The 13,369-nt window shown below is 38.6% G+C and overlaps 1 protein-coding gene across 2 annotated transcripts in view; it reads right to left on the bottom strand.

Annotated features, from left to right (window-relative positions):
• myo1ea (myosin IEa) overlaps positions 1 to 12,413 on the bottom strand; it is a 50,142-nt gene extending 37,729 nt beyond the window's left edge. The window contains exon 1 of one of the 2 annotated variants that reach the window (XM_039794473.1): positions 12,105 to 12,413. In XM_039794473.1, the coding sequence (XP_039650407.1) occupies positions 12,105 to 12,107 (3 nt within the window). In that variant the 5' untranslated portion in view covers positions 12,108 to 12,413. The remainder of the gene's footprint in view (positions 1 to 12,104) is intronic. The other variant, XM_039794472.1, reaches the window with a different exon arrangement.
• Positions 12,414 to 13,369: the final 956 nt, after the last annotated feature.

Here is a 13,369-nt window from a genome sequence, read left to right as displayed (position 1 = left end):
TTCTGGCAAATGATGAAGATATTACCCTTTTCCTAAATGTTTTACTGATTTCTGGATTTTCTTGTTCATGTGCCTGACACTGTAATCAAACAAATAGCTAGTGGCTGCTCACTAACTCTAGACTACAGAATATATTAACACTGTGATGTTACTGAAGTTTGCAGATGTTGTATATGCATACAACACAACTTTATTAATACCTCCAATATGGAATTGGAGCTATTTGTTTAGGCAGTACAGCACCCAACAACGCACACATACACATGTACTGTACATTAAGTTACAGTTAAGAATGATAAATGTAACACCTAATGTTAAATTGGAGGTTTGCTCACAAACGTGTACCCAAGTAGATGAAGTATTTGGGTTACTTGTTACAAAAAGAACCAAAGTCCATTCATTCAAACCAGTAATACTCAAACAACAAATAAAACACACACACACACACACACACACACACACACACACACACACACACACACACACACACACACACACACACACACACACACACACACACACACACACACACACACACACACACACACACACACACACACACACACACACACACACACACACACACACACACACACAGACATCTGGCACAACAACTATGGTGGCCATAACAACACCATCTCCATGGAACGACAGACTTCTGAGCACAGACTCATTAAAGCAAGACATTACTGCTATATTGTGATTAGAAGCAGTTTGATGTACGGCTGTCCTCAAGTAAAGACATTCTTAGTTGACTAACACATTGATTTAATCGACAGGTCTTTAAAACTAAGTTTCTCTACAAGAATCATGCAAAAGCACCACTTTAAATCTTGTGTTTACCAGACATGTGCTCATAAGTTTCTTGGAAATAAGCCATTCAGCATGAAAAAAGGATAACAAATGACTAGTCGACTAAGACCAAAACAACCGATTAGTCGACTAATCAATTGCCCCCTCCAGCTCTAGTTTGATTAGAATATATGATTTTTTTTACATATACTGTAACAACAGTTATCAATGAAAGTGTAAGACAGTTTTGACTTGGGTAGTTTTCCCTCTGATAATCAAAATATTCAGATCATCCAAAACCAAGTATGGGACCGGACCTTTTCTCAGACGTTAAATACAAAGGAATTTCAATACCAGTCCTGATCCATAAGCCCAGGCTTTCCCTTCATGCAAATACCATTACCATATATGGAGAGTGCCGAGCAGCTCTCGTTCAGGGTACAGGAAATGGCTGGGTTTGATTCAGATTCATAAGCGCCACTTTTCCCCTCATTTCTCCCTTCTGTGCCGTTCTCCTTTTCCACACCAGGATCTGACACACAGTCCACCATGTGTTAGGATTACGTTTCTGCTCTGCCCTCTGAGGCAAATCTGGATGAAAGCCATGAGAACAAATTCCTCTGTTCTAAAATAAGAATCAACTAAAGTTGTTTCTCTGTACTCTGTAAATCTGGATAAATGGCACAACTCCAATACAAGCAAACGTCTGAGGAGAAATATGTAAACTGACGTGGTGAAGGTAAATCGAATACTGGTCAAATATTAGTTTCTGCACAGGACCAGGCTGAGCCTCCTGGTTGTCATCATCAGATTAGTAAAAGGCATTTTTAATGAAGTAGAGTAACTGCAGGACATGTTAGTTGAAGCCTCTGAAGTTAAATCTGGCTTAAGAACACAGCCTTCTTAGTGCTACAAGGCGGACTTATAGCTGAACGCAACTACAGGAAAATGCCCAAAGCATTTCAGTGGATGTGAATTTAACTTTGGCTTGGAGCGGACTGCTTTAGGAGAGACCCCATGTCTGATAAGGCCTCATGTATTAGATTAGCAGTGCCACCATGTACCAGCGTAACTTGACCTCATTTCTAGAGTCAATGTCATCTTAAAATGTCATGTTCCAAAACAGTTGCAATTTTCAAAAATTATAGCTTTGACAATATACAGTACATATACAGTACATTTCTTTATAGTTGACTGTAAAAGAAAAAATTGTCACCTCAATAAACTTAAAAATCAGACCTCACATACGGGTTATCTATTTCTCAGATACCCTAGCATATCTGCTGTTAGCCTAATTGTTTTTCTTTAGAAAAGTTAAAGAGCAACTTGTGGTCAAAAATAAGATGATGCTCCGTTTCGAGATGGCTGTGGAAGAAGGGTGACTAACTCGCCAACAGCAGTGATTCAGATCCGATGGCTATTTCCAAATTATTATCAGTACTCACCAATGACTGTGTGATGAAAAGGCTACTGGGCAAAGAGCCGAGGACAAAGACCCAAGTAATCTAATTTTGTAAACATGTGTCACAAATTAAAGCACAGATAATTCCAGTCATGGAGGGGTTTCCAAAAGTCTCTCCGTCCTATGAAATTAATTCATTTTTTTGTTTTGTTATTGTGACCTAAGGATTTGTATACATGTTCTAATGCATACCTACATTTTACATAGTTTTTTTTATTTTTTATTTTTATTATAAATGGCCCAATCTGGGGTCCAAATGTAGATAAGGGTTGCCTCGCCATTAGAAGAATATGTTGATTTTAGCATCTATAATCACAGTAAAAGCTCTTCTCTTCTAAGTGGAGACATGAATGAAGGGGAAATGCTCTGATGATGGTATTTGCCTGATCATTTTGATTTACAACAGGTAGACTTGTCATGGTTTGCTCAGCTCATTTTTTTTACATCACAAAACAGTTATTCCCTGATGCATGTTGGAGTTCACGGAATGGCGTGACATCCAAGAAATATTTAGCCTTAATGCAGCAAGCAGGCAGTACACTTCAAGTACCATACTAGCGGTTTTGCGTGTTATAGCCTATTAACTGCAAATCATGTATTCTTCATGCTACTGACAACTATTTTAAGTATAACATAAACTCTTTTATTAATGTCTTACACTCAAGCAGTTCCTTTAATCAATGTACAGAGACTTAAAACTTGCTTGTGATAGACAATCTATCATCATGAACACTTAGTCCGCTTTTTACACAGTTATGTTCTGTAGCTGTGAGAGATTTGTTTGGAAAACTGATCCTCATTGATAGGTTCAAACATTTCTGGGAAACGTTGTCCTCCAACCTTAGGACAACCAAATTCACATTGCTCATGAGAACATGATGATCTTGTTCACTTATTCTTTATCTCCTTAGCTTTACTTTTCCAACAATCCTAAAAGTTGGAAACCCTGTGAATAGAATGCTTTTTGAATTATCAGAATTCTGAGCTTTGTTGAATGCATCAACAAGTACTACTTTCGAAACAGTCCATGCTCACAACTGTGTTATTATCAGACAGCCACATTGTATCTATTGTAACAAAAAAAGGCACCCAAATGTCTGTTTTGATAGATTACCTATCTCAAGAAAGTCTGAAACCTCTGCAAGTTCATTGCTACACCAAAATTAAGCGAGGGCAATCTCAGAAAATATGGTATGCTTCAGAAAATGGTATCCTGTAAAGAACTGTATATAATTTGCAAAGAAAAACTAAACTGTCTGAAACAACAAAACACTTCTCAAACAGTAAACATATATACACACATATATATATATATATATATATATATATATATATATATATATATATATATATATATATATATATATATATATATATATATATATATATATATATATATATATATATATATATATATATATATATATATATACACACAGTACATTGTCAGTCATTCTTTTAGTCTATTATTACAGGACACTATTTCAAACTACTAAAAGGCTATAATATCAATAGGTCAGGGAATAGCTCTAACACACATTTACACCAGTAATGTGTGGGTTGATTCGGACAGATTTTTTCCCCTAGTCTCCTTGGAATCCAAAACATATTTGGTCTGATCTAAACTAAACAGAGCTAAGGAAGTATTACTCTCTAAACAGCATTTACACCTGGTCACTGTTGCTTGCGTTTGCACTTTGTCCAAGATTACTCACTGCGAATAATCAGACCAGATGCAGATTAAACTGCTGACAGAGATGGTTGGCCTTTCCAACGTAGAGGAAGAAGATAAACAATGATGAGAGACAGAGTAGTAGAAAAAGCAGAGAGAGAGAGAGAGAGAGAGAGAGAGTGAGAGAGTGTGTGTGTGTGTGTGTGTGTGTGTGTGTGGTTTCAGACTGTGGAGCAGTCTAATCCGGTCTGAACTTCTGAGGGATGGGATGTCATGACCTCATTAAGGACACACTGCACCCTTAACACACACACACACACACACACACACACAGGATCTTCCTCTAAAGTGATGCTGTAAACTCCAGACGAGGAGTCTAAACTTGATTAAAGAGTAAATCCATACTGAATTACACAGAGCAGTGTGTGTGAAGCGGTTGATAAATACACGGAAGACGGTGTAGATTTTTTTTTATTTTAGCCATGTCCCTCAACAACTGACATTGGTTTTTTTCACAATGCTTGAAATAGACAAAACAACACTAAAAGTGCATGACACCCCAACAAGATTCAACTTTTAATAATACCTGCCCAAGTTATATCCAAGTTGTGGTGCTACTTTGAATTTCTCAAAGTCAAAGACAAATGAAAGTTTGATGACTAAAGCGGTGCATAGAAGCAAATCCACGTTGTGTTACTGTAACCAACATGCAGTCGCATTTGGCTCTACACCATACAGAGGATTAAGAAAGAAAGCAACCTGTTGTGGAAAGGATGTTTGTAAGGGGTGTTCTGATTATATGAAGAAATACATAGCCTGCAGCCTTAAATATAAAACTCTGATAATACACGGTCTCTCTTTTTAAACATCTCACTGTATTAGTTAGCAGTCAGTTGGCCGACAGTACAGTCACAATTCCAGTGGCCCTCGCCCGGGTCACTTCCAAACACACAGCCGATGCAGTGATCCAACCAAGACTTATCAGACTTTGGTGAAAGAGTGTGTTGTCTATCAAAGCAGCTCTGACCTGGTAATTATTGTCATCTACAGGTAACAATAATCTCCTATGAATGCAAAGGCTCAGAGCCAAAGTTACAGGAAATGGTGCCTATATGGCAAATGTGAAATATACTGTATGAAAATATGAGCAATAATGAATTTAAACTTTTTTCCTACTGTAAGTGATAATGCCTGCACACAAAGTAGAGACACTGGGGAGCAGAAACCATCTTTGCATTTCACAGTGGTCACTTGTGTGTGTAATTGGGACAGCAGTATAAATAATGCAGACCAACGAGCCTCGTTCTCCGTTCCCATATCTAGATTGCTCACGCTGTTATGGATCGGAGCTGCTCCAGGTCACACACAAGGGAAGAATGAAATGAAATAAATTATTCTGCTAGGACTTGGTAACATGAGCACTGACTGGTTGTGATGATGTTATAATGCTGTGCCTGCAGGGCAGGGCTGAGCACTGCCCCTCCCAGAGAAAGAGGACATAATGATCAAGTGTAAACAGATACTGGACGACTTTGAACACATCTCAGACTGAACTATACATAGTTTGAGCTCCACAGTGGCAGCACTTTACTTCATCCAAGTAGAGTAAAACTTTGGAAACTTGAGAGCTGCTGATTGCACACATTTCAGTCTCTTAAAAGGATGACAACAGCAACAAGGCTGCTAATAAAACATTGTGGTGTTGGGTGAAATTCAGCTGAAATCCTAGACAAGAGACATGTCACAAAGGACTGTATTTTCTTTTTGAAGCGGCCTCAGTAGTGGTTGAACGTAAACAAACCATCTGCAGTGGAAACTCATTCATAGCCATGCCTTGTGCCACAACAGGGCTGGAGTCTAAAGTTTCAATCAACAAAATCCAAACCACTATCTTCCCTCGTAGCAACTGAATACATGCAAATAAATGTTAGACACAAATTGCAGACTCTTTGGGTCTGAAACTAAGGAGAAGCTTGACAGAGTGAATCGTTGGTTTGGTAAAACGCTACCAAACATGCCAGGGTTTTCTGTGTTTCCTGCAACTCCTAATTATTTTTTAACATGCATCAAATGTAAAAGAAAAATCATGGACTCCAATAAATTGAGCAGAAACGGACAGAATCTGGCAAAAGTGGGTTGTTAGCATTTCGCTAAAGATAGCTTTGATATGATCAATAACCCAGATTTTTATGTTGTTTATGTTTATGTTGACTACATGTGTTGTTCCTGCATAATTTTTTTATGAAATGCACCGTGGACAGAAATGTACAGTAAGCAATGCTTGTTATCCAGAGTTTTTTTGTTTGCTCTATAAACTTTAGTGTGGCTCAACGGATGTACATTGCTGGGATAAAGCCTGACATCCGGCGATCTCTCACATGCCGAATGTACCCTCCCCCTTTTTTTCCCCTATCCCAGAATAGATTGTCGGTTTAGTCAGTCCATACTCCAGTGCTGACACAACGCTGTGGAGATAGGTCTGGCAATGCATGACTATTGTAGTATCTTCACACTATATAAACTTTAATATGCATGACAACACTATAACTTGCTGGTGGAGTGAAACTAAAAAAAAGCTTTGGGCTGCATATTTATAACGGCGACGACAAGTGCATTAGTGTTTTCTACTGCAGGTTCATTGGGTGAAGGGGTGTGGAGCACACATATGAAGAATGGGAGTTTAATGACGTTGACTCCACCAAAGTGGATACAGTCATGATGTAGCTTAAAGAATGACTCAGCTGTTTAGTGCTTGCACTGATGGTACAGAAAATCACTGCGCTGCTTCCCAGTATGTGGTGAACGGAGCACCAGCCAGCACTGGTTGATGATGCATACTGTAACTCTCCTAATTAAAGAGCAGTGCTAAAGTGTTAAACAAAAATACACAATGCACTTACAGATGTGTTCATCTTGAGTATCTAAAAAAAAGGGAGAGAAATATGTGCTACTTTGATAAATTATAGGTGGTGACTTAAAACAAGTGCATAAAAGTTTGCCTTCAGCTTGATTGGCTTCCTCGTCTTTTATGAACAACAACAAGCTTTCTGAATGCAGAAATGGAAAAGCTGGATTCCATCAGAAGTACATTGTACTCTATGATGATAAGAAAAGCAGGGTAAAAGGAACAAATGAATGTTATTGCTGCTGTAAGTAACTAAGTATTATATTAAGCTTAACGTAGTACAGTATAGTATGTATAGTACACTGTATAAACCAGTGTTTATGGATGAAAATAACCTCAAGTTCAAGAGGATACTATTCTGACTATTCTGATTCTGCAGTCCTGTCACTGCATGTCTCCCCAGTGAGAAATGCACTGATTCAGCCCCAGTATGGGGCATGTGCCAAAAAAAGACAACTAATTCAAACCAGCTAAATTTGACTTTGTTTCCAGTCAGTTACTTAATGTCCCTCTGGGGAAACACAACAGCTGACAAGCTTTTTAAAAGCTTGACTCAGTTCTTGTTCTGGCTACCATGTTTTGAACATGGTTTGTGCCCAAAATATACATGTACAACTTCATATTTTGTGGATATCATTGTAAGATATTCATTTGAACACCTTACAACTGCCCTTGAATAAATAAAGGCCCCTTTTGAACTGAGCCGGCACAGTGTCTCTGTAAGGATGTAAGGTTAAAAAATAGCAAGCTACAGGCCAAACCGACAGCAACTGACAACATAAAGACAAATGAGGTTTCCACTGGACAGAGTAAGAGGGCCACCACTGACTAAGAGGCCGAACACTGGCTTGCATGTGACGATGGGAAGCTATCAGAGCAAATAACCGGAGCACAGCTGCAAGAGTCTGAACTTGTACCCTTTCCACAATGAGGGAAGTCATACATGCAAATAGGCGGCTATATGGACACGGCTTGTTTTATTATCTAAGAACAAGGAAAACAAACAACAAGCATTAAAGGACGTCGCAATGAACAGTACTTACAGGATTATGTTGACACAGATAAGAGCATTTATAACAAAGTTAATTTGTTCTTTACTTTTTTATCTTAAAGTAAAAAAGAACTGGTCTGTTCAGGCATTGAGTTACCGAAGAATGGTCTAGTAACAGCTGAGCAAGACAATTTAGTTATCAATTAATTATTAACTCAATCAATCAAACAATTCCATCTACTTCACTCCTACTAGTATGATGGGCATGTTCACCTGCTCAACGGTGAGTTAACACAAACCCAGAACAGCTGCAGATACAGCTGCTATATTCAAATATGTTGTGGAAAAACTGAAATACAAACAGAACTCAAAGGGCCTTCGAAGAACGCAGGCCTCAGCTAAGGCCATGCTATCTTGCAATGTTACAGAAAGTGAAAAATAGTTAATGTCCGCACCTTAAATCGGATCCACTCCAAAACGTAATTGGTTCTTCCTTGACCCATGCTACACCCTTCCACTTGAAATCAGGACAGCAGTTTTTTTGTTGAGACATTTAACTTAAAATCACAAATGCCAACACAATGGTGGAGCTAGATGAAATGTCACGGCATCACAAAAGTTATGAGGAGTGACCCATTTCAGTCTGAACTAAAGTGGTGAAGCGACCGACCAACATTGCCTTTCATAGAGTGACAACACTAGCAATGCTAAAAATGTGATCACTGTCATCATCTTTACCATCATCATCAGCAGATATTGGCCAAGTCCAGATGATCTCTGAGAAAATATTACACACTAACAGCGCTCTGTTCAGTTGCTGTGTTGACCTTTTGGGGAATTAGCTGAAGTAGCTGCATCCTCTCACCATCATTCACAGTGTAAATATAGTGGCTGAGACAACAGAACCAGAACTACAGCAGTCTAACGAGTAAAGTAAAGGGTACAACAAGGGGTCCTTGGTTGGTTTTCATTGAAAACAAGGCTGAGGCATACATAATATATAGAGCCACACTGTGCAGCTACAAGGGTGGGGGAAAAAAATCGATACAGCATAGTATCGCGATATTTTCCGTGGCAATACTGTATCGATACACAGACGCCAAGTATCGATCTTTTATTATATATGTGTTGGTCAGTTTGTTTGCTTGACAATCCCATTTTGCAGAGATACAATTGAATTGAGATAAACAAAAGAAATTTATCTTTTTAGATGAAACAGATTTTGACAAAGTTTGCGTTTGGGGACATAATTTGAAATTGGAAAAAATTTGAAGTTGGAAAAAAGGTAATAAATTGCAATATGTCGCAGAATATTGCAATATGTTTAAAATCGCAATGATATCGTATTGTGACATAAGTATTGTGGTAATATAGTATCGTGAGGCCTCTGGTGATTCCCACCCCTAGCAGCTACTCTGTACTCTTGGCCACAGGAGGGGTAGCTCACACTGCTCAGGGGAAACATAAACAAGTCACGAGAACCGCTGGGTGCTCCTCACCACTTCCAGGATTCGATATCATGTTTCTCATTTACAAGAATACTAGAGGCCTTGATGTCACCACTGGGTAACTCACTAATAAAACATGAACATAAAAATATGCTTCTATTGTAAGTGATGACACCTAATGAGCCTTTGGTTTATGTGGAAATAATGCTTAGTCATCCTTTATGATTTCTTGATTATGATTTATTTATAACTAGTTTTGGAAAGAACAAAATCCAAACCAAAAGGTGTCATCCAGCCTTGTCTTGTGTGTCTATTTCATTTGGCAGAGCTAACAGCTACTGTACAACAACACAAAAAAAAGAAGAAATGACTCCAACTATTTTTGTCAGTAATCCAGCCTCTTGCATCATGTGTACAAATGAATTGTGCAGGAAAATATAGCACTTTAATATTCAATTTAGGATTTCAATAAATCAAATCAACTGTAAAATGTTCCATAGTAGAATATGGATCCATGCCTGGGTTGATAAGATACAACAAGATATGTTGGCCAAAAGATGAGGTAATTGATGGATTAAATCAATGTGAGCCTGGCATCCATCTCTACAGTATAAGACTATAGAAGGTTTTTGTTGTTGCACGTTAATTTTTCAACACTGGATGTGCCCATGTTTAACAAAATCTAAAGCAGGAAAAAAATAGTACAACATCTGCTTTCATTGAAAATAGAAAAAAACATGAGTTGCAAAAAGAAGCAAAAACCAGATTTGACTCATTCAGTGCAGACTCACACAGAGTGAAAAGCTCACAAACTTTGTAGTCGACAACTTGAATTTACAATGTGCAATTTATATGCTTCCCTTATCAAGAATGAATTTTCAGTGCAACAGTAGAAGAAGTCAACCCTCATGAGGCCCGTCACAAACAGCAAAGCATTGAAAACATAGTTGCAGCTTTGTAACAAAGACGTATGGAACTGATCAAGAGTGTGTGAGTGTACTGAACCACAGCGACAGGCCTAACGAGTTCCCCAGGTCCACAGAATGGCTGTTCGTCCTGTTTTCGGGGAGAGGGCTTGAATTCCTGAGCAAATCTCTACAGCAGTGATCGGTTTGAAAATGGAGCGCCAGCTTTGAAACAAAGGTAGATGGGGGTTACTCAGTACACACCTCCCTGTAGGAGAAACTAATGCAAACCATCTGCTGTCATACCGACTTGCTATTCAGCATCTGGCAGAGAAGGAACCAGTGAGTGATGCTGGTGTCTGCTATTCCAGACAGTTAGGATGACAATCAGACCATTTTCTTTTTCTTCTACTCTTTACATGAGCTGATACTATCCTTGACCACTTCTAAACAAATAAAACTGATGAAAAAATCAAAAATAGGTTTTCACTTATTTTTACCACATCTTAGAAGCCTTTTTTGAAACTTCATTTTAAATTTAAATTTGAGGTTTTAGCCTTCAACACTGTTATATTCATAACTCCGTTATAGCTGGAGAGTATTTCAAGTTATCTGCTGACTGTTCATTCTTTTTTTAAATTAAGGCACAATTCCAACTATGCAAAAGCTCTATTATGCTGACTGCATATTATGCAACCTTTGTCTTTTGGGTTTGTCCCTGTGCAACCCGACCTACAGGCTCAATACAAAACTTTGGATAGCAGAATGCTAACAGGTTTAGTCCTACCTTTTTTAAATACAGTATGTGAACAAAGCAACAGGTTTGAAGTTGCCATGATGCATGACACATACAGTACAGGGACAAGACGCCCATAACTTTAAGGATGTTCGCTCATTCTGTTTACATAAAGGCTATTTTTCTTTATATTCCTGAAGACCACTTTAAATCCAAAAGAAACATATATGTTGTGTTCTTGAGGGAAATTACAACACCTTTAGTTAAAAATGATGTCTTCAATAAGAAAGATGCAGCCGTATTGTCAAAGACACATACAAATGTGCTAAAAGGATGCATCATAGCTGTCTTATGTCCAACAGCCAAAGTGGGAATTGTGCTACAGAAGACTGTGGCTTGAGAAATTGTTTTCAAAACACAATGACGAGGCCACGCAACCTCCTCCATAACTTAGCTCTAGGCGTGTCTGCTGCAGGAATGGTATTCAGTAACCAGGAAAAACCTGTCTCCATGTAATGCACACACACATACACACCCACATATTCCACCTGACACATGCTCCCTGGCTGCATCTTCTTCCAAGACTAACCCATATTAAAGAAAGGGCTGCACCCAATTCATTTAGATAATGTTTTAAAGTGACATCTCTCTGTCACTCTGACAAGTCAAATTCAACAGCTCTGGGTCAGTGCTGCTGTCTAATTACTTTCACTCTAGACTATAAAAAGTCTACTGTGAGGATTGTCAGGATGGAGACAGAGAGAGTCAGAGACAGACTGAGGTGACTTTTACTTATTGTGGATTGATGATAAATATGGGCATAATAGTGCCAGAAATGTACCTTAAACACTTAATATCAACAAGTATCACCTAGATTTTCTCACAACAACAGCAAAGCAATTTGTCAAGTAAAATCACAGAAACTGGACTTGAGTATAATTTTAGATTTGGTCAATGGTGAAGGGATAACACTGGATAGAGATAACAGAGCTGGCACTATTTGTTTCATTTTGGGACTTGATCATTTGAATACAGTATAGGCTACATGCTATCACATGTATCAAAGCTACCTGGAAATAAAGGAAGCAACAGAGCCACTGTGATGATTTTTTGGATTATATTGGCTGGTTATATTGGCTTTAGCCTACTTCGTGTTATAAAATATCAGCCAGTGTAAATAGCCTATTACTCACCATCCTCTGCCTTCAACACAACAGTCGCAGTCTTCTCAGTCGTATTTCCTGCGATCAAGTATTTGTGCGAACCTTAGTGAAGTTCACACTGTTTGAAAAAAAAAAAAACCTCTAGTGGGTAAAGTCCAAGTTTACAGAAGATATTCCCGATAAACTCCAGTAGGCATGGATGTACGGATCCTCAGCGGTGTCCTCCGTCCATCGTGCAGACAGATCTGAGTCCTACACTGACAGCCGCGGAGCAGTGTTCAAACCCAGAGCTAGATGGTAATTTGCGGAGAGAGCAGTGTCCTCGAAACTCGGCTCTAAAACATAACACAGGAAACGGAGCCAGAAGGTCCAATCAAAGGGCGCTGGACGCGGAATATGCTTAAATATTCATTAGGTACTGGGAGAGGAACAACTGGGCATGCGCAACTTTCGGACTTCATAACAAAAGACTCAAGTACAATACAATCTGAACTTTCTATACTGGGCTGTCAGCTCCAGCTGGCCTACATCCTAAGTGCATTAATGTAGGTTACATTGCGATTTTCTTTAATAGGATTTGCTGTTTTACAGGCTTTTCTCTCTTGTTGTGCATAGCAACAATTATCAAAACTTTATTGCACATTTGCCTCTTTGTGTGCTTTAAGATTTAATGTATATGTTGTCAATTAAGCCTTGACCAACAGGAGTCATGTTTAAGTGCAACTGATAATATGCAATATTGATACTGTGAAAGAACAATATTAGAGGACATTTTTCTTTTTACATGTTGCATGTGGAATAGGGACTCAGTGTCTCAGTATCACAGGTATATCCAGTTAATGTCCTTTGTTTTATAACAGTGTTTATCTCCTGTCTGACTTTAAATGATCTATTAAAAAATTACTTTCTTTCAAAGGTAGTCCCCAAATTTAAAACAGTAATTCAGTCCCTCCTCAGACAAATACAGAATGCAACTCAAAGGACCTCTCTTTTGAAATACATCCATGGGTGGCACTGGTATCCACCTGACTGAGGCTCGACTCTCTGGGTGGAACCTGTCTAACAGGCTGCCTCTGTACAGTAGACACATAGTGTGTGTGTGTGTGTGTGTGTGTGTGTGTGTGTGTGTGTGTGTGTGTGTGTGTGTGTGTGTGTGTGTGTGTGTGTGTGTGTGTGTTGTAGTCATATCAAGTGGTATTCTAAATATATCTTTACAGTACATTTGAATTGCTTACCACAACATAGTGAGGACTCACTTGTATTATTAAATAGTATTGCCACAGTATTTGTCATCT

This window comes from Perca fluviatilis, chromosome 3 (assembly GCF_010015445.1).
Source record: "Perca fluviatilis chromosome 3, GENO_Pfluv_1.0, whole genome shotgun sequence".
In the NCBI taxonomy this organism is placed as follows: Eukaryota; Metazoa; Chordata; class Actinopteri; order Perciformes; family Percidae; genus Perca; species Perca fluviatilis.
Note: the sequence above shows the minus strand (reverse complement) of the source record. Positions and strands in the feature narration are given on the sequence as shown.